General features: G+C 43.4%; 1 protein-coding gene across 1 annotated transcript in view; it reads left to right on the plus strand.

The window, feature by feature from the left end:
- Positions 1-27770, plus strand: part of LOC311006488 (receptor-type tyrosine-protein phosphatase O-like) — a 43168-nt gene that overhangs the window by 12856 nt on the left and 2542 nt on the right. Inside the window, exons 2-13 of the mRNA XM_083999335.1 lie at positions 8683-8974; positions 10210-10365; positions 12708-12860; positions 14688-15185; positions 16695-16856; positions 17944-18140; positions 18991-19111; positions 19257-19450; positions 20295-20406; positions 21051-21214; positions 21811-21931; positions 22309-22442. Of these exons, the coding sequence (XP_083855461.1) occupies positions 8683-8974; positions 10210-10365; positions 12708-12860; positions 14688-15185; positions 16695-16856; positions 17944-18140; positions 18991-19111; positions 19257-19450; positions 20295-20406; positions 21051-21214; positions 21811-21931; positions 22309-22442 (2304 nt within the window). The remainder of the gene's footprint in view (positions 1-8682; positions 8975-10209; positions 10366-12707; positions 12861-14687; positions 15186-16694; positions 16857-17943; positions 18141-18990; positions 19112-19256; positions 19451-20294; positions 20407-21050; positions 21215-21810; positions 21932-22308; positions 22443-27770) is intronic.

Raw genomic sequence — 27770 nt, forward strand, 5'->3', positions numbered from 1 at the left:
TCTATCTATCTATCTATCTATCTATCTATCTATCTATCTATCTATCTATCTATCTATCTATCTATCTATCTATCTATCTATCTATCTATCTATCTATCTATCTATCATTCTATCTATCATTCTATCTATCTATCTATCTATCTATCTATCTATCTATCTATCTATCTATCTATCTATCTATCTATCTATCTATCTATCTATCTATCTATCTTATGAGCCTCCGCGCGCACCGTGAAATTCAAACCATATATTTATCTAAAATGGACCATTAACAAGTGGTAACGTAGATTCATCCACATTAATATGAGACTTTTTTTTATAACCAAATAGAAACTCCTCGTTGTCCCTTTAACACTTTTTTACTCCTATTTTTCATGATCTGAACTCAAAGATCTAAAACAAAACAAAATCCTATATTTTTATAAAAAATCCCAGGAAATAGTAACCGAGGTATTTACCTCAGGTACCTTATAGCTAGTTACGGCCATGTTCTCTCCATCTATCTGGCCTGTCTAGCCTCTATCTGGTCTGTTTACTAAACTTAGCCAACTCCTCTCTTCATTGTCTAAACCCAACCAATGGGACAATTACACTTCTCACTCAAAAATAGGCAAAAATCTGCAAAGTCACTCACAATGTCACGCTTTGAGTGTGTGACAGTCTGACCCGTTCTCACACCACCACCGTCACACTTGACATTTCTCACGCTTATATTTCCCCATTCAATAACCTACTACTCTATATTTATTTATTTCATAATTTTGAGTTCTTCGAGTAGTGGTGCCTTCATGGGGTTAGAGTTAGCTCGCTTTTCTCAGACGTTTGATTGACAGATGAAGGATCCAATATCAGTGGCTGATGAATTGTGAGCAACGTGACGCAGAATTTGTGCGCCTCATTATGTAATGTGGGGAAAAGAAGCTCACTTTCACCCCATAAAATAGAATTTAGCCCAAAGTTTGGGCTCCATCGTCTGATAGATGAGTTATTACACTGATGTTAAGACCCACAGTGGAATCACAATCAATTTTATTTCTGCTTATTACTCTTACTTAAAGCAGAAGTAAGCGATCCGGTGGTTTTGGCTAATGCTGCGTTCCAGGCAGGCTTTTGAAACCGTAAATTACAGCTTCAAGTCACAACTTACGACTTTGTAGCGTTCCAGGCAACCCACTCGTGTTTCTCCGACCTGTTTTACCTGTGAAAGTCACTATAACGGCCACTCGTAACTTCTGACCCGTGAACTCGTACCAGATCGAACTGGTACGACTTCACAGGTCGGAAAAACACGAGTTACGAGTTTCCTTGAACGCACCATAACGTCTTGTCAGCAGATGGAGTTAGCAGCCCCCGCCCTCGTCATGGATCTATTGGTCCTCGTCCCTACGTCACCACATTCAGGCGCATCCCTTGGCTGCACACACAGAGAGGACTGCCCCTTTATGCCGTTCTCTCTCCTCATTGGATAAAGGTTGTAGGATACAAGGAAAGTTTTCTCCTGGGCTCAGAGCAGAGCAGAGTGACTGACAGACCCGTGTTTCAGACCAAACACTCTATAGAAGTGATTGCTGTCGGAAGATACAACTATTTAAGACTTAGATTAACACAAAAATATCACTCACTTCTGCTTTAAACACATTTCCAAGAGAAATATTAGTACTTTTACTGGAGTTAATTAGTAGGAAGGCTGAAAAGTACTGGTTACTTTCAGGTCTTTTTCTAAACTCCTATTGGACACAAGCTGTGTTTGTCAGAGAAGGAAACCCTAACCCCTAAAAGCAGCACATCAGTGCAGCTGCTTTCAAAGAGTTCATTCTCACTAACAAGAGTTAAAAGCTCCTTACATTCATTTACTAACTATTAGAGTCATTCACTGATGTGGAGAATAAGACATTTACTCTGACTCTGACTTTGACTTACAGTACATTTAAAGGGATAGTTCAACATTTTTACTTGTAACGGAGTACATTTTGACCAGTAGTATTTGTACTCTTACTGAAGTACTGGGGTGGAGTACTCTGTCCATCTCTGCATTACACACATTACACACTACACACTACACACTACACACAGGACTGTTTCAGTAGAGCTGCTGATGAATGGATGATCTGACCCTGTGAATGAGAGCTGAACAGGGGTGTGTGTGTGTGTGTGTGTGTGTGTGTGTGTGTGTGTGTGTGTGTGTGTGTGTGCGTGTGTGTCTCTCAGTGTGTGTGTCAGTGTGTGTGTGATTGTGTGTGTGAGGGTGGGGGGTCAGGGGGCGTGGCCTTCAGGCAGCTGCCAACATTATTATGTAAACTCTAGTTTTTGTTTGTCTTTGTGTAGGTGTGTGTGTGTGTGTGTGTGTGTGTAGCAGTGTGTGTGTGTGTGTGTGTGTAGGTGTGTGTGTGTGTGTGTGTGTATAGATGTGTGTGTGTGTGTAGCAGTGAGGGGCCTTTGACAGCTCCAACCGGGGGGTGAGGGGGGGTTCAGAGTCCATTAGACTATGAATGAGGCTGATGAGGTCGACACACTGACTGGGCACAACACAACAGCTCTCTGTCCTCACACACACACACACACACACACACACACACACACACACACACACACACACACACACACACACACACACACACACACACACACACACGCTGAGGTCACAGTCGACCGTTGAGTCCTTCAGACTTTTATTCTGAAATAAAGTGTTTTGGGAAGTTTACACATTAAAACATCTCGTGGTTATTCTGTATTAGATGTTTTGGGGGCGTGGCCTATAGATAGATAGATACACGTAGACGTCAGGCACGTCAACACGGCCGCCATCTTGGGCAGGGGTTTCTTTTTTTTTTTTTTAAGTATATATTTTTTGGCTTTTCATGCCTTTATTCGATAGGACAGTTGAGAGTGTGACAGGAAATGGGAGGCAGAGACGGGGGGAATGACACGCAGGACAGGGCCGTCCGACGCGGGACCCGAACCGGGGCCGCCTGCAGGGAGGACTATAGCCTCAACACATGGGGCGGGCGCTCCACCAACCGAGCCAAACACCGCCCCAGGGGTTTCTGACCATAGACATACAGTCGTCCTCAAAATGATTCATACCCCTGGCAAATACAGGGAATTTCTTAATTTTGTCAGTCACAGATTAGTATTTCAACTCAGATTTGATATGAATAGGACACGAGGGAAAGTCTGCAGCCATGACCAGTTTATTTAAGTAAAGTTACATTGTTAAAGGTGTTTATTTGGACGTTGAACAAAAATGACCATGTCCAAAATCATTCATACCCCAGTGATACCAAGACAAAAGGCCTATGGGATGTTGGAACAAACCATTCTCTTTAAGGGTCTAAAGTGTTTACAATTATTTTCAATGTTTCTGGGAGTTTTTTGACCAGTTTTCTGACCATAAAAGTGACATTTCAGTCATTTTCATGTCAACACAAGACTTGCTATAGCAAAGACCAGAGAGCTCAGTGAGGACACATTGGAAATGCAAAAAAAAAAGGAAGGAAACGATACAAGAAACTGCATTTTCATTTCATTTACTTATTTCCCTGCCCTAAGTCATGTTTATGGATACACAGTTGAACATATTGTCATTTTTCCCTCGGCATTTTCCCCTCACTTTGCTGAATATCTGTTGATTCATGTCATAAACACGAACATTAAAAATATCTGGTGTTTATTAAAAATAGCCTACATGTTGTTCATTCAAATCAGTTGTTGTTCATTGTAGAACAATAGGATATTAATACGGTGATTTATATACAGATATTGATCGCGCAGTGTGACCACAATCACTACGCACGGTGGCGTGAGGGACATTTGAAACAGCTGTATCAATCGTCCCTGCAGCGACTACTGACACTTTAACCTGTTTTGCCTCTAAAATTCAAAACTATGACATTTCATAGTTTAGGACCTGTTTATGTACGAATTCATCTGTTGTTAGGTCATATTATTATTGCATGAAACACACAATACAACTTTTGATCACAAAAAAACTACCGCACCTAACATTTTACTTTCCGTAGTCAAAAACCGGTTTGCGCTAATAACTTTTGAATGGCATGACGTAATTTCACGAGCTTTCCCAGGATTGGTCGGTGTTGAGTGCTGAACATAGTGACAAAATCTGACGGCTCAAGCTTGTGTGGTTTTCGAGGAAATCGCTGTGTATCAATCGTCCCGTGTATCAATCGACCCGGCTCTCCCCTACTATTTCCACGATTTTGATATTTAGTGTGATTCTGGTACTTTAACTCCCTACGACATCGTGGTGAATAAATATTTTAAGAAAACAAAACAGAAAGTACTTATTTTTATGTTTTTGTGGCAAGTAAAGCGTTTCATTTCCAGCTGAGCTGCAGCAGCAGCAGCGCTAGAGGAGAGGACGTCCTTTGTTATTGTAGAGGAAACATTCAAGGACCCTCGGAAAGCAGAGAATCACACAATTCAGATGCTTTTTTACTGCTTGTCTTTATCATAAACGGTTCAGAAGTTATAATACTGTATGTTGTTGAAGTTCTGTAAAACTTGTGCAAGTGCCGATGATAAGTTCGATTTAGCGCCGATGCTACGTTCTGTTTAGCATTGATGCTACGTTCGGATTAGCATCGATGCTATGCTAGGTTTGTGATTACACACACCCTATACGGTCCCTTCTTGTCATAGATGCACCATTCAAGGACCCTCGGAAAGCAGAAAATATCACGATTCAGATGTTTTTTTTTACAGCTCGTCTCTATCATAAACGGTTCAGAAGTTGTTTAATGTTTAGTAAAACACTCGTCTTTAGAGGGTTAAAACAGCAACGTTCTAGTTGAAGCCATTTTTCTCACTTTTCAGTTTTTTGGTCATAATAGATTAAAATGCCCATAACTTTTGATCTGAGAGGGACAGACTATCTCAGATATTCAAACAGTTATGAATAGCTGAAAAGTTTTAATTTATGGAAATATCAAAAAATGAAAATGTCAAAATCCCACCATGTGAAGGGTTTTCCCAGGCCACCACACATATATGTGGCCTTTGGTGTTGTTGTTATGGTTTTGGGGGCGTGGCCTATGAAGTTGTGGTACTTCCTGATCTGAGATTCTTGTTCTGCATCATCAGCTGTTCCCACGGTTACTGTCGTGTCACATATAGCGGCTCCTGTTGCCTAGCAACCTCAACAACACATCACTGTCATCTCTCTCTCTCTTCGTCCCTCAGGGTCGAGTTCTGTCTGTTACAGAACTCACCAGATGACTCATCAGGTTCATCATCATCACCTTCCTCCTCCTCCTTCTTCTCCTCCTCCTCCTCTTCTTTCTCCTCCTCTTCCTCTTCCTCTTTCTCCCCCTCTTTCTCTTCCTCCTCCTTCTCCTCCTCTTCCTCTTTCTCTTCCTCCTCCTTCTCTTCTTTCTCCTCTTCCTCTTTCTCTTCCTCCTCTCCTCTTCTTCCTCCTCCTCCTCCTCCTCCTCCACCACCTCTTCCTCCTCTTCTTCTTCCTCCTCCTCCTCCTCTTCCTCCTCTTCTTTCTCCTCCATCTCTTCCTTCTTCTCCTCCTCTCCCTCCTCCTCCTCCTTCTCCTCCTCCTCTCCTCTTCTTCTTCTTCCTCCTCTTCTTTCTCTTCTTCTTCCTCCTCCTCTCCTCCTCCTCCTCTTCCTTCTTCCCTCTTCCTCTTCCTCTTCCTCCTCTTCCTCCTCCTCCTCTTCTTCCTCCCCCTCCTCTTCCTCCTCCTCCTCCCACCCCAAAATGTCCCTGTGCCTGGCCTTTCATCTCAGTTACCATGGCAACAGCCGAGCACCAATGAGCTGAATGAATGGATGTGGGTCTGGTGTTGCCACGGAGACGACGGCTCACAGAGTGTTTATACAGGACCTGACCTTTGACCTCCTGGTTCAGAGGTGTGAACAGGAAGTAGCCCCCCCCCCCCCTCCTCCTCCTCCTCCTCCTCCTCCTCCTTCTTACCCACAATGCTTCACTCCTCCTCCTCCTCCTTCTTACCCACAATGCTTCACTCCTCCGTCTGTGGGCGAGCGTCAATCACCTCATTTAGAGAGAGAGAATGAATTTATTGTCCAGTGACCTCACACACAGAGAGCTGTGACCTCACTGGAGACACACACACACACACACACACACACACACACACACACACACACACACACACACACACACACACACACACACACACACACACACACACACACACACACGGTGATGACTACATTACCCATGATCCTCAGCCGCCAGACTGACTGGAAAACAGATCATAATTAAACTGATCAATAAAAACCAATCAATGAAATAATAACAACTAGATAAAGTAGCATTTCCTGATGGAAATGCGCGTGAATGCTGAAAGCAGCTGAACGCTGTTGCAGAATTAGCAAATGGACCGTTTATTGAGTCACTGAGTTATTAAAGTTAAACAGGTAGCTAACCGTTAGCCGGCTAATCTATGATAACCATGACTAATTACAAAAATGTGCACACAGAAATAGTAATGTTTGTCCAATCATTGGTTTTATAAACTTTACAAACATCAGATTAGTCTAAACGGTGATATAGTGATATGAAAAAACTAGATAAAGTAGCATTTCCTGATGGAAATGCGTGTGAATGCTGAAAGCAGCTGAACGCTGTTGCAGAATTAGCAAATAGTGCAAGCAGTGATCACCATACAAATGTTTGACCGAGGTAGGAATCGAACCCACAACCTCATGGTCAGTAGACTTTCCCTCTGCCTCTAGGCCACAGTGTACACACAGTTACAGAGACTGTTGTCTGTTGATGAGCTGCACTCTGTCTCACGCTGAAGTTAACGAGCCCAAAGCTGCACCTGTTGGAAACACACTGTGTCAACACCAAGAAAGCTTGAGAGTCAAGCTTGAATGACTTACAATGAAAAGTTCTGTGAATTTCAGGCTGAGAGCAGCAGTTTCAACATGAAGCAAGTTATCAGAAGTCAACAGAGGACGACTGGGAAAATAATTCATTATAATTGTTGTTGAGGCAAGATTTGAACCAGCAACCTTCAGGTCTTCAGCCCAGTTATCTAACCAACCACTTCACCATAGTTACAGTCAATGAGAGAAGGGTAAAAGAAATCACTGTATATCCCCAAATTAGCTGAATAAATTGACAAAGACATGCAGAATGACATGCAAGAAAGGAATTGAACCCACAACTTCATGAGTGGTAACCTAACACACTAACCACATGGCCACCGAGGACCTGAGTTACAATCAGCTTTATACTATGAGGTATCAAAGACTGACCAGTGACAGCTGAATAGTTGGAATCAGTCAAGTAAAGTCAAGCAATGATGTGAAATGACTGAGGCAGGAATCGAACCCATGACCTCATGATCATTAAACCTTTACTCTGCCGCTTCGCCACAGAGAGCACACTGTTTCCTAGACTGTTATTCATTGTAATGTGATGATGTGGTACAAATAATCAATGAGATAACGAACACCTGTAACCAATTGAAGGCGGGGGGGAGGGGAGGTGAATTCTGCCAGTGAAGTCCCATAGTGGCAGCGCAGGACAAGAAATGATGGATACAAATCATTCAAGAGCTTTAAGCCTGTGCATATTCAAGAGCTTTGCTTTTCTCTGCTGCATTCTTGGTTTTCAAAGTTCCAGTGCAAATCAATCCTCATTCATTCAATTCAATTCAATTCCTTCCTTGGACATGTTTCTTGCATGTCATTCCGCATGTCTTTGTCAATTTATTCTGCTAATTCGGGGATATACAGGGATTTATTTTACCCTTCTCTCATTGACTGTAACTATGGTGAAGTGGTTAGATCACTGGGCTGAAGACCTGAAGGTTGCTGGTTCAAATCTTGCCTCAACAACAATTATAGTGAATTATTTTCCCAGTCGTCCTCTGTTGACTTCTGATAACTTGCTTCATGTTGAAACTGCTGCTCTCAGCCTGAAATTCACAGAAATGTTCATTGTAAGTCATTTAAGCTTGACTCTCAAGCTTTCTTGGTGTTGACACAGTGTGTTTCCAACAGGTGCAGCTTTGGGCTCGTTAACTTCAGAGTGAGACAGAGTGCAGCTCATCAACAGACAACAGTCTCTGCAACTGTGTGTACACTGTGGCCTAGAGGCAGAGTGAAAGTCTACTGACCATGAGGTTGTGGGTTCGATTCCTACCTCGGTCAAACATTTGTATGGTGATGATTGCTTGCACTATTTGCTAATTCTGCAACAGCGTTCAGCTGCTTTCAGCATTCACTTTATCTAGTTTTTCATATCACTATATCACCGTTTAGACTAATCTGATGTTTGTAAAGTCTATAAAACCAATGATTGGACAAACATTACTATTAGTGTGCACATTTTTGTAATTAGTCATGGTTATCATAGATTAGCCGGGCTAACGGTTAGCTACCTGTTTAACTTTAATAACTCAGTGACTCAATAAACGCTCCATGAACAAATATTTTCTCCAGCGGATATCTGAGTTCCAACATGACTGAGCTAACTGGAGTAGTTTCATGTCGTGTCCCACAACGGGAGGGTTTTAACAGCTGACGTCCTGCTGTTAGCTTAGCTACTGTTAGCTTAGCTACTGTTAGCTTAGGTACTGCTGTTGGCTTAGCTACCGTTAGCTTAGCTACCGTTAGCTTAGCTGCTGTTAGCTGTCCCTGTCAGCTGACGAGCCTCTCTCTCTCTCTCTCTCCTCCTCAGGTGTCCTGGTCGTTCCGGGTGTCGGTCAACGAGGACGGTCGTATCGCGGCGTTCCTGGAGCGCTCCGACCTGCGAGCGGACGCGGCGGCCTACGCGGTCCAGGTGTCGGGGGAACCGGGTCTGAGTCCGGTGCCGGTGCCGGTCCGGTTCGTGAACGTGAGCGAGCCGCTGCTGTTCAACACGTCGCTGCACGGCCGCTGCTACAGCGTCAGCCTGCTGCTGCTGTTGCCGGGAGCAACGGGGCAGAGCCACAGCTGGTCCCGACCCGTCAGCACGCTGCCCGTGCTCACCAGTGAGTCACACGTCACCATGACAACCGCTTCAATCCGCCTCACACACGTCACCATGACAACCGCTTCAATCTGCCGAACACACGTCACCATGACAACCGCTTCAATCCGCCTCCGATTACCAATTTCTTCCAGAATTTTTTAACTTTTTTTGGAGAAATTTTTTTTCTAGAATTAAAAAAAACACTTTTTGATTATAATTTTTTTCTTAATGTCTTTTTGAGACATTTTACCAATTTCTTCTAGAATTAAAAAAAAAAAAAAAATTGTGGTAAAATGTTTGAGAAATTTTACCACTTTTTTTCTAGAATTAAATTTTTTTTTTTTTTTTGAGAAACCTTTACCACTTTTTGATCACAATTTTTTCTAATCTTTTTTTGAGAAATTTTACCAATTTCTTGTAGAATTTTTTTTAAAACTTTTATTTTGAGAAATTTTACCACTTGTTTTCTAGAATTTTTAAACTTTTTTTTGAGAGACCTTTACCACTTTTTGATTATCATTTTTTTTCTTAATGTCTTTTTGAGACATTTTACCAATTTCTTCTAGAATTTTTTTTTTTTTTTTACTTTTTTTTGAGAAATGTTACCACTTTTTTCTAGAATTAAAAAATCTTTTTTTGAGAGACATTTATTTTTCAAATTCTTTTTGAGACATTTTACCAATTTCTTCTAGAATTTAAAAAAAACTTTTTTTTGAGGAATTTTTAAACTTTTTCTTTTTTTTTGAGAAATCTTTACCAGTTTTTGATCATTATTTTTTCTAATCTTTTTTTGAGAAATTTTACCAATTTCTTCTAGAATTTTTATTAAAACTTTTTTTGGAGAAATGTTACCACTTTCTTTCTAGAATTTTTTTTTTTTTTTTTTGAGAGACCTTTACCACTTTTTGATTATATTTTTTTAAATCTCTTTTTGAGAAATTTTACCAATTTCTTCTAGAATTTTTTTAAAACTTTTTTTTTTTGAGGAATTTTTACCACTTTTTTCTAGATTTTTTTCCCCCCAGAAATTTCTTACAATATTTCCAAAAAATTCACACCATTGGCCCTAATTTGAGCGTACACACTGACTAAAAAAGTAACGTTCTTCAGTCTCAGAACAAATATTTGTGTTTTTCTGGTGTTACATACACATGACACGTTTTTCAGCTGTACTCAGATGTGACCAGTGTGTGTGTGTGTGTGTGTGTTTGTGTGTGTGTGTGTGTGTGTGTGTGTGTGTGTGTGTGTCCTCAGAGCCCCTCCCCGTGCGCAGCGTCCAGATCTCCGACTACAGAGACTCACCGGAGACCGGCGTGGTGTTCGAGATCGAGCCTCCGGCGGGAAACGTCTTCAGCAGAGTGAACATCAGCTTCACCGAGGGACAGGAGCGCCGCAGCATGCTGTACAAAGGTCACACACACACCACAGACACACAACACAGACACACAACACACCTGTACGTTCCTGTGGAATGAGGACAGATATTAGTGAAATGCTGCACTGCAAAAACTCTACATCTTTCCAAGAATATTTGTCTTATTTCTTGTCAAAATGTCTCATTTCTAGTCAAAACTAAACTCTTTCCACTTAAAATAAGACTCATCACCTAAAAATTAACTTGTTTTTAGATCATTTTCACTTGTTTCAAACTAATTTTCACTTGAAATAAGTAGAAAAATCTGCCAGTGAAAGCAAGTGTTTTGTGTTTGTAATAAGAAAGAAAAACTTGCTCCACTATCAGATTTTTCTACTTATTTCAAGTGAAAATCTGCTTGAAAGAAGTAAAAAGTGTCTAAAAACAAGCTGCTTTTAATGTGATGAGTCTGATTTTAAGTAGAATGAGATTTGTTTTGACTAGAAATAAGACAAGTTTTTGCAGTGTAGTGGTCCTTTCTCAACGGACAGTAACACACAGAGCTATGAAGGAGTGGATGTTACACAGATTGCAGCTTTTAAAATCAAACTAAGAGATTATTATTGAACTCATCATTTCAACTATTAGTGCAAAGTCGCAACCAGGTTGTAAATAATGAAGCATTAGTTAAGCATGAATAAATACTGAATTCTTAATTTATAATACATGAATACTCATTAGTATTTTATGTCCCAATGTAAAGCACTTTGGTTTCCCCTGTGGTTTTTTAAATGTGCAATACAAATAAAGTTGATTGATTGATGTGTTATCACCTATTTTAACATATTGGGGCCTCTTGTGTAGGTAGCTCTTAACCCACTCCAGAACTACACCTCTAATGCCATATCTCTCCAGTTTAGCTATTAAAATATCGTGGTTAATGGTGTCAAATGCTTTTTTCAGGTCTATGAAGATACCTATTGAATGTAGTTTTCGGTCAATAGCGTCAGTAATGATTTCCACAGACTCAGTTAGAGCTAAGGCAGTCGAGTGGTTCCTTCTGAATCCATATTGGCTGTCATATAGCAGGTTGTGTTTGTTGATGAAGTTGTCTAGTCTGCTGTTGAAAAGCTTCTCCAAGATTTTTGACAGTTGTGGCAGTATTGAGATTGGTCTATAGTTGGTAAACTCATGTGTGTCTCCATTCTTAAACAGTGGCACAACTTTGGCAATTTTCATTTTGGTGGGAAGAGATTGAAAATGTATGTTAGCGGTGTAATGATACCTGGTAAAACTTTTTTAATTAACCTCATGTCAAAGTCGTTAAAGGGATAGTTCACCCTAGAATGATATTTCGCTCATTATCTACTCACCCTCATGTTGACTAAGGGCTGGAAGAATTGTCAGAGTCCACCGTCCCTTCTCTGAGTTACAGGGGGTCTCGGTGTAGCAGTGAATTTCAATGCAACGGTTGCAAAGGGACACCGGAGCTCTTCGTAAAAAAACACACACAAAAAAACATCCAAATACCTCCATGATGCTCGTATGTAATGTCCGTCTTGTGCTGAAGCCCCAAATTGCGTAATTGTCCCGAAAAAAATTAAATAAGTCTATATTTTAAGCTTGTTTGTAGCGGAAGCTTCTCGAAGCTCCTCTTCCTGGTCCGTCCAAATCTCGCGTGATTCGCAGTAACCGCACTGACGCCGGCGCAAATCACGCGAGATTTGGACGGACCAGGAAGAGGAGCTTCGAGAAGCTTCCGCTACAAACAAGCTTAAAATATAGACTTATTTAATTTTTTTCGGGACAATTACGCAATTTGGGGCTTCAGCACAAGACGGACATTACATACGAGCATCATGGAGGTATTTGGATGTTTTTTTGTGTGTGTTTTTTTACGAAGAGCTCCGGTGTCCCTTTGCAACCGTTGCATTGAAATGCACTGCTACGCCGAGACCCCCTGTAACTCAGAGAAGGGACGGTGGACTCTGACAATTCTTCCAGCCCTTAGTCAACATGAGGGTGAGTAGATAATGAGCGAAATATCATTCTAGGGTGAACTATCCCTTTAATATAGATGTTTTTCCTACACACTTGTTGACCAGGTGTCTAATCTCTGAGGCCTTAACTGGTGTGAGATAGTATGTAGTTTATAAACACAGTTAGTGCTGATCAATGTGAATAAAACGTTTTAACTGTGTTTATAAACTACATACTAATGAGAGTTCATGTATTATAAATGATGAATTAAGTATTTAAAGCTTAATAGTGTGTAGTTATTATTGAGTATTACCTAAATAAATGGGGTTAGGGGGGCGGGGCCTGTTGGGTCATGTGACTGACGCTCTGTGTGTGTGTGTGTGTGTGTGTGTGTTTGTGTGTGTGTGTGTGTGTGTAGATTTCTACAAAGGGAAGACGGTGTTCAAACACTGGTTGCCGGGGGTGTGTTACCGCAACATCACCTTCCAGCTCATCTCCGAGGCAACCGTGTACCAGACGGCGCTGATCGCACACAGTGACGTCACACACACGCCCGTTCACCACAGGACAGGTAACCATGGCGATATACAGTAACGATGCAGACAACTGTCAGTCAGTCAGTCGGACTTCCCGTTTCCCCTGAAGGCATCACGAAGCTGCTGCACACACACACACACACACACACACACACACACACACACACACACTGAATACTACTAGACCTTTGGTTGCTATGGAAACAACTTGTCTGGTTCAGGCTCATGGTGGTGGATGTTTGTGAACGTATTAATGACATCACCCCCCCCCCCCCCCCCGATCCCCCCTTTTATTCCTTGTGTCATTTTATTTATTATATTGTGTTTTCTGCACTTTGGTCGACTGAGGTTGTGTTTAAAGGGACAGTTCAACATTTATTTAGATCCTCCTCTCACCATAATAATCCCTATAGTCACAGCAGCAGGTTCATCACCTTAGCAAATACTCTGAACTACTTTCTCTTCTTCTCTTCCGTGTCTGGAATGTAGTTCCGGCTGAATTTCCCTCTAAAACAACTCTGTGTGGTAACGTTGTGTTATTATCCATGTTAGCGTTAGCTCCGTGTTAGCGTTAGCTCCACGTAAGCGTTAGCTCCACGTTAGCGTTAGCTCCGTGTTAGCGTTAGCTCCGTGTTAGCGTTAGCTCCATGTAAGCGTTAGCTCCATGTTAGCGTTAGCTCCGTGTTAGCGTTAGCTCCATGTAAGCGTTAGCTCCATGTTAGCGTTAGCTCCGTGTTAGCGTTAGCTCCATGTAAGCGTTAGCTCCATGTTAGCGTTAGCTCCGTGTTAGCGTTAGCTCCGTGTTAGCGTTAGCTCCGTGTTAGCGTTAGCTCCATGTTAGCGTTAGCTCCATGTTAGCGTTAGCTTCGTGTTAGCAGGGCTTAGCAAACACCGCTCTCTACCTTCAGCAGTAAACACAAGCACGTGGAGGAGGGGGAGGAGGCAAGTTTTTATTTTTTTTACGACAGTGACCTGTGGCTCCCAGAACTGTGGGGGAGCTCCGAGAGGGGAAAAAAAGAGAAACCAACGAAGGAGCGAGCTATTTCCGGCCGACTTGCATAGTTCTGCTTTAAAGGGGAACTAAACCCCTCAGTTTTGGATGACGTGCTCTAAGCTTGAAATTCAAAAAATGCCTTGATTATGGGCGGGACTCCAGGAGCACTCTCCGATCCCCCCTCCCCCCTCCCCTGCGCCCCATTCACACCCGCGAAATCACACAAAAGAGAAAAAAAAGTAATAAACACACATCGACACTTCTGCTAGCGCTAACGAGCTACTAACGAGCTACTAACAGCACTAGTAGCGTGGACACTACTAGGAGCCCTGACACAGTGCATCTACAGCTGATCCGCCGGCTCGTTAGCTCGTTAACGGCTCGTTAGCGCCAGCAGTGGCCGCACTAACGATTCCCGTTCAGGCAGCTGTTAGCAGCCGTTAGCCGCAGCAGAGCAGCTAGAGTGCCTAGCAACCGTTAGCTGCAGGCAGCAGCCGGTGCTGATTGGTCGGGGAGCTGGTGGACGGTGACGAAAGCTGCCTCCAAAACGTCATCTGCCTCCATCTCAGCCAATAGAAAAATTCGATTGTAATAGCCGTGTTTCAACCCATAGAGGGCAGTCACTCTACATTTTTACTACAAAATACACCAGATTGAAATATTTTGACTAAAATGTCAAAAGTTGGACCAGAATCAACTGACAACACTACCTTATACCCAAATATATTTGTTTTCAGCTGAAAAAAGTGGTTTGGGGGTTTAGTTCCTCTTTAAAATGTTCTTTATAAATAAACTGTGACTTCATTATTGTGTAGTAGTTAGTGTTCAGTTGCCGTGGTAACCAACCTCTGACCCCCCCCCCCCACAGTGCCCTACCCCCCCCTCAACGTCTCCCATAAGGTCGTCCACCTGAGCCGGGGGGCGGAGCCTGAGCCGAGCAGCCAGGAAAGTGGGCGGAGCCAGAGTTCGAGCTCGCGGCGAGCGCGCGACGTCCCACTGATGGAGGAGCAGGAGGCGGAGCTACGAGGCGAAGAGGAAGTGGGCGGAGCCTCCACCCCGACCCCCCCCACCCCCCGACTCAACCTGACGGCCCCCAACTGGACCACGGAGGCGGCGCCGCAGAGCGACTGGCCGGACGCCGCCGGCCCCTCCCCCTCCGACGCCGACGGCGACGAGGAGTTCGTCAACGCCGTGGTGACGGAGTACGAGGACTCCAACGAGCCGGGCTCCGCCATGGGCCTCGGCGCCGACGGCGACGGCGGCGTGCTGCCCACCACGCTGCCCCCCCTCCTCCTAGAGCTGCGCTGGCTGCCCCCCCGCCCCCCCACCAGCTACGACGGCTTCAACGTCTACATCTACAGAGACGGTAGGAGCAGGAAGTGGAGCCGCGACTTTCACAATAACAGTTGTAAACCTGTAAAAACCTGCAGGTAAGTTAATTAGCGATGGTTTTCTCCCCCGGGATGAGGACGGAGGTTGGCCGGCCGAGCAGCTCTGCAGACCGGCTGCTGCCTCTGTGATGTCCCGGTCGCTGCAGAGCTTCACTTCTCTGAAAAACATCGGAGCAAACTTCTAAACAGCCGTAGATTTGGGATCTAAACAGTTACTTTCTCACATGAAAACATATTAAAACTAAAGGGACAACCAGGAGTTTCTCCATCGGCAGAACGAAAAATTCCGCGACAATAAAAAATGTGGATGAATCTACATTACCACTTGTTAATGGTCCATTTTAGATAAATCTATGGTTTTGTCTCTATGGTTATTTTGTTATTATTAGTGGTGGTGGAAATGCTGGGCGAGCCGACCAGCGTTTCTTTACTTTCGGTTTCGTGGCGAGTCATGAGAATAACGCCGCCGAATCTCCGTTTATGGTGGGAACTACGACGGTATGTGATCGTCTTCCAACCTCTGACTTTAATTCTTGATGAATGAAAACATGAGTCTGTCTTGCACCGGTCAAAGAATTTCACGGTGCGGAGGCTCATAAATGTAGTGTGAAAACACTTCACTTTTACAAAACTCCTCGTTGTCCCTTTAAGATTTTGGTTTTTTTAGGACAGAAAAGCAGAAACAAACACATCGAATGCAACTGGACTTGGTTATTTGTCTAGGAAGACGTTTAAGTCCAGTTGCATTTTCCTTGATATAACTACGAAAAGCTGTTTTATTTCCTGCTCTAGCGCTGTTATTATGTAACTTTATTAAGTTTTAATATTTTTTCATGTGAGAAAGTAACTGTTTAGATCCAAATCTACGGCCAGTTTATCCAAACGACGGCTGTTTAGAAGTTTGCTCCGATGTTTTTCAGAGAAGTGAAGCTCTGCAGCGACCGGGACATCACAGAGACAGCAGCCGGTCTGCAGAGCTGCTCGGCCGGCCAACCTCCGTCCTCATCCCGGGGGAGAAAACCATCGCTAATTAACTTACCCGCAGGTTTTTAGAGGTTTACCACCGGCTGGTTACATCATTTTTAGGAGATAGTATCCAACTGAAAATACAAAAAACAAAACAAAACAAAAAAAACAAAGACTAAAAGTGCATGTGCAGAAACTGAGAAAAACAAAAAATAGGGATCCTCAGACACAGCTTGACTCAGCATTAGCTTAATTTTCTCTCCACCCCCCAGCTTCAATAAACTTTCTCCATCTTTCCATACGATGCTGCTCATCGGAAATGAAACCCTCCAAGATAAATTGATGTTTAACAAAACTTTTAAAAGGATAGTTCACCCAAAATTTAAATTTCTCAAGCTCCTCTTCCCGGTTCGTCAGAGGAGCTTCCACTACAAATATGCTACACTATGATGATGATGATGATGATGATGATGATGATGATGGTGATGATGATGAAGGTGCCTCTCACTGTTTCCCAGGCAACTCGACTGAGACGGCGACGGTGGACGAGAACACTCACGAGTTCTTCACGGAGCTGACGGAGTCGGGAACGTACCGCGTCCTGGTCACCACGCTGAGCTCGGCCGGCGACTGCGAGGCGAGAGAGAGCTCCGCCCACACGGGCTTCAGCTTCTACCTGGGTGAGCCGCTAGGCCACGCCCACTTTGTTTGATTGTTTGTTTATTTTCACATATCACGTAAAAGTTAAAAAAGATATAACATATAAAATCCAAGACAATGTGAAGGGGAAATGCCAAAAAAAAACCCTCCAGGGGCTGGTAGGGCAGCGTTCTCCAACTACAGCTCTAAGCTAATGAGCATAGCTACATCTGTGAGGTACAAAAACCGTTCATACAGAATAAATACAAACATGGTTTAACATGATTTAACATTGTACAATGCAATAGACCGAATCTCCTTGTTGTTTACATTCTACTTCCTGGTAGAAAACCAGCTGTAATGTGAATGAGATCAATAGTAACAAACGAGAGTTTAGCTATATATCATATTTTTCAGGCCCTATCACCGTTTAGACAAATCTGAAATGATTGAAGAAACATTACTATTTCTGTGTGTGTGTTTTGTGTTGCTATGTGTTGTATTTATTCAGTTTGGGGGAATCACAGTGTCTAGAAAGCATCAGTGGCTGCAGCTGACAGGGACAGCTAACGGTAGCTAAGCTAACAGCAGCTAAGCTAACGGTGGTAGCTAAGCTAACAGCAGGACGTCAGCTGTTAAAACCCTCCCGTTGTGGGACACGACATGAAACTACTCCAGTTAGCTCAGTCATGTTGGAACTCAGATATCCGCTGGAGAAAATATTTTTTCATGGAGCGTTTATTGAGTCACTGAGTTATTAAAGTTAAACAGGTAGCTAACCGTTAGCCCGGCTAATCTATGATAACCATGACTAATTACAAAAATGTGCACACAGAAATAGTAATGTTTGTCCAATCATTGGTTTTATAAACTTTACAAACATCAGATTAGTCTAAACGGTGATATAGTGACATGAAAAATGAGATATACGTATATAGTGAAACTCTCGTCCGTCACTATTGTTCTCATGCTGGTTTTCTACCAGGAAGTAGTTGTAAACAACAAGGAGATTCGTTCAATACAAAAGCTTGATAAACATATGATAAAAATATAAAGTAATCCTAGTTTAGACTGACTTCATGTCAGTGTGTTTGCTATGAGCTGATTGGATGTTGCTCTCCTGTCTAGGTGCGGGCGGTGAGCTGCTGGAGGAGCTGAGGGAGCGGCCGCGGGGCGTCAGCGTGCGGCTGCTGGACTCGAGCACGGCCGCCGTGTCCTGGGCTCAGTCCTCCGAGGACCACAACGGCAGTCTGGTGTCTGTGCTGTCCACCACCTGCAGCCGGCCCAGTCTGAGCCAGAGGATGGAGAACGCCTACTGCAGCGAGGTATCAGGATGTACTGTTGATCAGCTGATCCGATCTGATGCCGTTCACACCGCAGTAACAGTATATAAGTTTCCCAGAATGCATGTTACAGCAACCGGTAGCGGTAGCTGTAAAACAGGAGAAAAGCTGTTTTATTTCCCGCTCTAGCGCTGTTATTATGTAACTTTATTGAAGGGACAACAAGGAGTTTCTCCAGCAGCAGAACGAAAAATTCCGCGACAATAAAAAAGTCTCATATTAATGTGGATGAATCTCCGTTACCACTTGTTAATGGTCCATTTTAGATAAATCTATGGTTTTGTCTCTATGGTTATTTTGTTATTATTAGTGGTGGTAGAAATGCTGGGCGAGCCGACCAGCGTTTCTTTACTTTCGGTTTCGTGGCGAGTCATGAGAATAACGCCGCCGAATCTCCGTTTATGGCTCCGTTTTAGCTAGTGAAGCTCTGCAACAACCGCGACATCACAGAGGCAGAGCTGCTCGGCCGGCCAACCTCCGTCCTCATCCCGGGGGAGAAAACCATCGCTAATTAACTTACCCGCAGGTTTTTAGAGGTTTACCACCGGCTGGTTACATTATTTCTAGGAGATAAATGTTGGTCTTATTGATGAAATCTAACAGCTGTATCAGTAGCATTAGTTAGTGTGAATGTAAAGTGAAGCTTCCTGTGTGTATTGGACAGAAGAGCAGCGCTGCCTCGGGGCTCTGGAGCCGACGGACACAAACCACCACATTTACATCAAGAAATACATGTTTTACAATCAACACATCAGTCTGCAGTAAGGTTTATTTTCTGCGTTTTGGCCAAATCGGTACGTTTGATTACAGCTTCTTCTTAATGTTTCCTCAGGAGAACTCGACCAGCGACATCGTGTCCAACCTGACGCCCGGCGCCCAGTACCGCGTGCTGGTGTTCCACACCAACGGGCCGCTGCTCAGCCCGCCGTCCGAGCCCGTCATCATCGACATCGGTGAGGTCGCGCTCTCTCTCTCTCTCTGTCTCTGTCTCTCCAGCTCAGAAACACATGGGCTTATTTAAAATAACAACTTTGTGGAAAAAAGAAAGAAGATTGCAGTACAGCCTATTGATGTGTGTGTGTTGTGTTGTGATGTCAGAGCCGACCGGCGTGCGGGACTTGGCCGTGTACCCGCTCGGCCCCACCGCCGTCATCCTGAGCTGGCAGCGGCCGTACCACGTGGCCTTCAGGAAGTACGTGCTGCAGACCTTCTTCTTCAACCCCGTCACGCTGGCGTCAGAGTGGACCACCTACTACGAGATCGCTGCTACCGCCTCCATCATCGCCTCCGTGGTAACACACACACAACAACACGCAACACGCCTCGTCTTCCTTTGGCCTTTCCCGCCTCTGATTGGCTAGATGAGCTCTCCTCTGATTGGTTGTTCGATTTGGCCGTCCAACGTCATCTCACAACAGTACTGCACACTGCAAAAACTCTACATCTTTCCAAGAATATTTGTCTTATTTCTTGTCAAAATGTCTCATTTCTAGTCAAAACTAATCTCTTTCCACTTAAAATAAGACTCATCACCTAAAAATTTACTTGTTTTCAGATCATTTTCACTTGTTTGAAACTAATTTTCACTTGAAATAAGTAGAAAAATCTGCCAGTGAAAGTAAGTTTTTTGTGCTTGTAATAAGAAAGAAAAACTTGCTCTGGGACGATACGCTTTTCTCCCGATTCGATTCTTCTAGGATTTTTTGGATGGCGATTCGATTTAAATTGCGATTCTACGATATTGCCAATTCTCTCGATTTTTAGTCTTTAGCATTTTTAACATTTATCTGCACACAAATACTGTAGGAGCCTAGAAATTAACATACTCCATTATAAAGTGAACTTAAACCCTTTTCAAAACCTTGACTCTAAAGTAAAACAAAATTTTAGAAATTTTTTGAAATTTTTTTTTTGAAAAAAAAAAATCGATTTAAAAATCGTCAAAAAAGATATTGCGATATTTATGTGAATTGATTTTTTCTCCCACCCCTACTAGATTGTTGACAGCCTGCGTTTCACAGCCAAAACAAACAACCAATCAGGCGAGAGCTCTTCTAGCCAATCAGAAAACATTATCTCTGTTCCTCTGACCTCTGTGTGACCTCTGACCTCTGACCTGGTTGTGTTTCCTGTCAGAGAGTCACCGACCTGCTTCCCGCCTGGTACTACAACTTCCGTGTTTCCATGGTGACGTGGGGCGATCCGCCGCTCAGCTGCTGCGACGGCTCCACGGTCAGCTTCACCACAGGTACCCACCAATCTGTTCCCTTCCTTCCTTCCTCCCTTCTTCCCTTCCTTCACCACAGGTACCGACCAATCTGTTCCCTTCCTTCCTTCCTTCTTTCTTTCCACAATCCTTTTTCCCTTCCTTCCTTCCTTCCTTCCTTCCTTCCTTCCTTCCTTCCTTCCTTCCTTCCTTCTTCCCTTCTTTCCCTTCCTCCTTCCTTCCTTCCTTCCTTCCTTCCTTCCTTCCTTCCTTCCTTCCTTCCTTCCTTCCTTCCTTCCTTCCTTCCTTCCTTCCTTCCTTCCTTCTTCCCTTCCTTCCTTCTTCCCTTCCTTCCTTCCTTCCTTCCTTCCTTTTACCACTTTTTTCTAGATTTTTTTTCCCCCCCCAGAAATTTCTCTACAATATTTCCAAAAATTCACACCATCGGCCCTAATTTGAACGTACACATTGACTCTATGACTCAAATATTTGTGTTTTTCTGGTGTTACATACACATAACACGTTTTTCAACTGTACTCAGATGTGACCAGTGTGTGTGTGTGTGTGTGTGGTTGTGTGTGTGTGTGTGTGTGTGTGTGTGTGTGTGTGTGTGTGTGTGTGTGTGTGTGTGTGTGTGTGTGTGTGTGTGTGTGTGTGTGTGTGTGTGTGTGTGTGTGTGTGTGCAGCCCCCGAGGCCCCTCACATCTCCTCGGTGGACTACTCCCAGGGCGTCCTCTACGTGCGCTGGACCTACGGGGAACTCTTCATCGACCTGTCTCACTCCCGGATGCTGCACTGGCAGCTGGTCGCCGTGGCGAAGAAGGGACCAGAGAGGAGCTACTCCATCCACGTACGTCAGCTGCTCTTCATCCCTTCATCTGTTCATGTGTTCATCTCTTCATCCGTTCATCACTTCATCTGTTCATCTGTTCATCTGTTCACCTGTTCATCTCTTCATCCCTTCATCTGTTCATCACTTCACCTGTTCATCTGTTCATCTGTTCATCTGTTCATCTGTTCATCCATCCATCCATCCATGTGTTCATCTGTTCATCCATCCAGCTATCCATCTATTTAATCCTTTTTTCATCTATCCCTACCATTGTTCATCTGTTCCTCTATCCATCCATCTATCCCTCTATTTGTTCATGTGTTCATCCATCCATCTGTTCATCCATCCATCTGTTCATCCATCCATCCATCCATCCATCCATCCATCCATCCATCCATCCATCCATCCATCCATCCATCCATCCATCCATCCGTTCTGGTTTCACTGTTTTTACCGTCTTTTTCTTTCCACCACAGGAAGTAGCTACATGACACCAGTTTTCAAAATAAAAGTCTGTCTTATAAAAAAACTAAACAGGAAACAGACCATCAATCACAGCCTGATTATTATTATTGATCTCATTAATCGTCATGGCGACTGTGTGTGTGTGTCAGGTGACCCGTAACGTGATGCGAGCCAGCCTGCCGCTGCCGCCCGGCGACATCTACAACCTGACGGTGACGGCGTGCACCGAGCGCAGCCGCAACACGTCTGTACCCAACATCATCAAGCTCGGTCAGCACGCACACACACACACACACACACACACACATCTACACACATACACACACACACACACACACACACACACACACACACACACACACACACACACACACACACACACACACACACACACACACACACACACACACACACACACACACACACACACGCCCTCCTCTGAATCTCACAGTGAATATGAAACTTAATGTTTTCCACTTCCTCTTTGAGCTGCTGGTATTTTGGTGGTTGAGGAAGTGTTAGTGTGTCGCCGTCTCCGCCTTCACACACTCACACACACACACACACACACACACATACACACACTCATACACACACTAACACACACACACACTAACACTAACACACACTCACTCTCTGTGTTGCAGAGCCGGCTCCTCCTCGGGCGCTGTACGCCGTCAACGCCACGCACTCGTCCGTCACTCTGCTGTGGAGCGAGGAGGGAGTGGTGGACTACTACCAGGTCCTGTGTCGACCCAGCAAGACCAGCAAGGACTTCAAGGTAACTTCAATTTCTATTTCAATTTCAATTTCAATTTATTTAGGATCGCCCCTTGAGATGCAGCAGGAATATGGGGAAGTAAGGAATCATCCAGGGTGAATGCTATTCAAAGTCGAGCTATTTGTTGTTTTCTAGGTGTGCATAAATGTACTCCTGCTCTGGCTCTCCAGGGTGACATGGGCTGGGATTGGAACCCTGTTTGATTTAACAGAAAGGGGAAATGCTTCGGCTTTGGAATCGCTTGTCTTCTATGCCAGAGGATAGAAGCCAAAAAAGTCTTTAACTGGGATAAAACACGTCCCTACGTCACCACATTCACGGCGTTCCTTGGCTGCACACACAGCCCTGCATGCCGTTCTCTCTCCTCATTGGATAAAAACTGTAGGATACGATAAATGTTTTCTCTTCGGCTCAGAGCAGAGCAGAGTGACTGACAGACCCGTGTTTCAGACCAAACACTCTATAGAAGTGATTGCTGTCGGAAGATACAACTATTTAAGACTTAGATTAACACAAATATATCACTTACTTCTGCTTTAACTAACAACAACAAAATGAGTCGATAAATACAAGAGAGAAATAAGAGCATAGATAGATCAAACTGCTGCCTTCTGGAATTTAAAAGGCTTTTTTATAAAAGTAGGTTTTTAAAAGAGATTTAAAATTCATTAGTGAGCTGGCAGATTTGATGTCCTCAGGGAGGTCGTTCCATAGTTTAGGAGCATAGATGGCAAAAGCTCTGTCACCTTTGGTCACCAGCCGAGACCTGGGTACAACCAAAAGAGACAAGTTTGAGGATCTGAGGTTACCAGCTGGTTTGTATAAAATTAAAAGCTTGGTGATGTAGCTAGGAGCAAGGCCATGAAGAGCTTTAAAAGTTAGCAATAACATTTTAAAATCAATTCTTAGTTTGACAGGCAGCCAGTGAAGAGAAGCTAGAACTGGTGTTATATACTCAAATCTTCGAGTTCCAGTAATAAGTCTGGCCGCAGCATTCTGCACCAACTGCAGGCGGTGGAGACAACTTTGGCTGAGACCTGTGTACAAGGCATTACAATAATCTAAACGAGAGGAAGCGAGGGCATTCACAACTTTGTTGAGGTCGTTGAAGGATAAAAACGGTCTATACAGATCTAAACAGATATATTTCTTAGGTGCATATAACAGGATTGCACAGTTTTCTTGACATGAGCCTCGAAACAAAGATGAGAATCGAATAAAACACCCAAGTTTCTTGCAACAGGTTTAACGCTCGCTGCCAAAGAGCCAAGACTGTTAAGGATATGGGAATTGTAGCTGAGAGGGCCGAACAAAAGAACTTCTGATTTATCTGCATTTAGTTGAAGAAAGTTGTGAGACATCCAACATTGGATGTCAGCAAAGCAGGCCATGAGGGAAGCTAGCGAGGTGGGGTCTGAGGAAGTTAAAGGGACATAGAGAGTACCCAGATATTTGTATGAATCTACGTCCTCCCCATGGATCATGTTTGCTTTGTGTTTCCTGAAATCAATAACCAATTCCTTAGTTTTTGAAACATTAAGGTCAAGGAAGCTGTCGTCAGCTGTCGAGAATCCTTGTGTCTGTGTTTGTCTCCGCTTGTGTTGCTGATAAAGTTTGTTGATTTGTTGCTGAGCATCCAGGTTGTTGATGTTGGTTCGATCATCATCATCATCCTCACAGATGTCGTGTTGAAAAGATTGAAACCTGAGCTGAGAGCAGAGCCACGTCGGTCTGTATCGGTCTGTATCGGTCTTTGAGGTGGTTTTCACACCCGACCCTCCCGACCCGGTTCCATTGAGATGAAAGTTGTATCGTTGTTCTGCTTTCACGCTGAAGCAGCAAACTTTCTGAAAAACTCCAGCCGCTGGTCGATGGAGCAGCCTGTTACGTCAGCTGTTTTATTTCAGGCGTGTTGACCGTCATTCATTGAACCACAGTTACCTCCAGAATTACCCTCTTTGGGGATTTTTTTAAAACTTATCACATAATGGTGGCTCAGCAGCAACAGTTTAATATGAGCATCAGGTCCGACAGCGAGGCAGAGAACATTTCACTCTCACGACAAACGACAAAATAAAATAAAAACGGTAAATCCGGTCGATGACGGACTATGTATAGATGCACTGTGTGTTACGACACTTTTTACATCTGGGCTATTGCACAAAAGTAGAATAAAGAAATCCAGGATAACTGAGCAAGCACAAGCTTGACCTAGTCTGGTCGGAGCATCTTGGCTTAGTTGGTTGCACTAACGCTGAGCCAGGCTGAGGAGCAGAGGCTTGGTTAAGCCAGGTGGAACTTATTCTCTCGTCAGTAGACCACAGAGATTGGCTGTGTTCGAAACCGCATACTTCTCCTACTACTCGTACTACTCATACTAACGATTTGAGTATGCAGTATGTTCACACTGCGCAGAATGCGATTTGCAGTAGGCGAGAAGTTCCCGGATGCATACTAGATTCGGCCGAAATGTTGAGTATACATCATGAGGTCACTACTCATACTCAAACTACCCAAGATGCAACGCAACGTGACGTCAAGGACCGCCTCTTCCTTGCCGCGAAAAAAAAAAAAAAAAGAACGGAGAAGGAGGAGCCGAGCGGACGAGAGGAAAAAGGAGGGGCAGCAATACAAATGTGAGCAAGCTAGCCACAGTGGGGACAGGTTCACTTCCTGTTTATAAAGTAAGAGCACTGACGTCATTGTAACGGCTTTCTTTATGGTCAATTGCAACGGGTGCTTTATTTTGACACAGAAACCGGAAGTACAGTGCTCACTACGGCTGGTTTTACTAACGCCAGAGAAGTCCGACTTCGTCCGACTAAAATTGTAAATAGGTGTTATTTTGTCATTTTTTCAACACCATGGGGATACGAAGTAGTACTTTCTCGCCTGAAAATGTTTCAAATGTTGCTGAAGTTATATATTTACAGAGTTTAGAGCTTAAGTGAAATCAGCTTCAGGGCGGCTGATTTCGGCTCGGGCAGGAGCGAAATGCATTGTGGGTTATCATAGCACGCAGCAGTGTGAACGCTCTGCATACTGTATGATCGATTAGTATGTAGTATGGAGTATGGAAGTATGCAGTATGGAAGTATGTAGTATGGAGTATGTGGTTTCGAACACAGCCACTGATCACAGATTCACTGATGAGAGGACAGGTGTGGCTACTTTCCTCCAATCAACAGGAACTTAGTGCTGACGTCAGGTGACTCACCTCTTAAAAAAAAAAAAAAAAGCACCGCTGTCGTAAAGCTCAGAGAGAGGCAGCGGACAGCGGACTGATTGAATAATCCAAAACTATAATCACAACTCAAGTTCCTTTCACAAATGAACAGTTGTGCACTTTGCCTAAATGATGAGCAGTGGAAGCTGATTCATTGCCCAAATTCCTTATAATCTTAAATACATAACAAGTAATACAAGTTCATACAGCAAAAGTGGCCAAAAGTGCAACAGGTGAAAATGAATTACCGGTAAATATAAAAACATTACGCAGTCTGCTGCTTCAATAAATTGCTGATAACAATGTTCACTTGAGGTTTATAAATTATTTGGAAGGTGGTTGCTCACAGTCACTCAATTTTATTCTCATTTTCTTACCTCAACCAACATTTAGGCCAATATATTAACATTTTATAAAAAAAAAAAAATAGAAAAATAAATCTATATGCCATTTTTGCTACATTGCTTTTTATGAGAAGCCAGTTTTGTGTAGCTACTAGTGGTCATAAAATATCATAGATGGACACAGATTTGTAAATGTATTTAGTTTGTTTAGAAATCAGGCCAATATGAACATAAGAACATGGAATAACTGTATGAAACACGTTGATTTCTGATCAGAGTGTCTGCTGACTTCACAGATAAAGACAACAGAATCAACTAAGCCTGGCTGTTATTATGGTCTGGAGCAGGCTAGCTGCAGAGAATAAATCACCATGGTAACTTGACCAGGATAGATTTGAGCTGCTTTCATGCAACCGATTTGAGGCCAAATTAAGCCAGGACAACCAACATATCGCGGCTTAATCCCTTATCTAGGTTTTGTGCAACACCCCTCTGGTCAGGCGCGGCGCCAGGATTTCAATTTTGGATGGGCCACTACTTAGGAAAAAATAACACTAACATACATAGAGTTGAAAATTATTCCTGAATGACTCGTTCGTGTCTATATTGCCTTGAAAGCACACATCTGCTGCTGAGACCTATGGCTGAGACGAGCTTTGACAGCGCGGTGCGCCGCTCTCTCTCCTGTTAAAAGTTAATCTCTCTCTCTCTCTCTCTCTCTCTCTCTCTCTCTCTCTCTCTCTCTCTCTCTCTCTCTCGGCAAATCATCTTATCACGCAAAAAGTCACAACAAACAGGTTTTGCACAATGGTTTGCACAGATAAGTCTTAAAATATGTGCAACACCTTCTCATCACAATCCACGCCATCTATACAGTTACGTTATCAGCTGTTATTAAAACCCAACTCATCAGGACGCGATGACCACCACTCACATTAAACAAACCGTTAACAATTAATCCACACTCAAACCGTTAACTGTACTCAACAAGCTGTTATTACAAGGTTTACAGCAGATATGACAGACAACCTGGGCCGTGTGTGTGCGTGTATAAGAAAGAGAGGGAGAGAGGGAGAGAGAAAAAAGTAGGTAAAAGCTGTTAGCTGTTAGCTGTTAGCTGTTAGCTGCTAGCTGTTAGCTACCGTAGCTCAGGCGTCGGTCTCCCGTCAGGTAAAAGCTGCCGTCCGTTTATTCCTCAAATGAAGCTCATGAAGTTGTTGAGCCTCTCCGGTCCAGTTATCCACCACTGCTGTTGAATTAGCTGCTAAACTGCTGGACGCTAAAACCGAGGGGGCGTCTGTTTGTTTACAATTCACGAAAGCAACGTGAATGTACGTGCCACTCACACTCAGTAGAGTTACGCAATGAGGCAGCGTAGCCTGCCCTCTGCCTCCCTGCGGTGTGATGGCCTGCGGCACTCGGCCGACCGAATCACACCCGTGCTGATATAGGCTACAGCAGTGGTTCTCAACCTTTTGTACGTCACGGACCCCTAAATTGAGATTAGACCAAAAATTAGACCACGGACCCCCATTGGACCAAATTTAGTGGTCCAATTTCTCCAAAAACATTTAAACATTTCTAGGAAGAAGTGGTAAAAATTGTCCAAAAAAAAAGTAAAAATTTTCTCCCCCAAAAAAGTGGTGAAATTTCTCGTGAAAAATGTTCAAAATAAAAGTAAAAAAAGTAAAAATCTTCTAGAAAAAAGTGGTAAAACTTCTCAAAAAAAAAAGTAAAAAAAAATCTAGAAAAAGTGGT

The sequence above is a fragment of the Trachurus trachurus genome, assembly GCF_905171665.1.
Source record: "Trachurus trachurus genome assembly, chromosome: 23".
Lineage (NCBI taxonomy): Eukaryota > Metazoa > Chordata > Actinopteri > Carangiformes > Carangidae > Trachurus > Trachurus trachurus.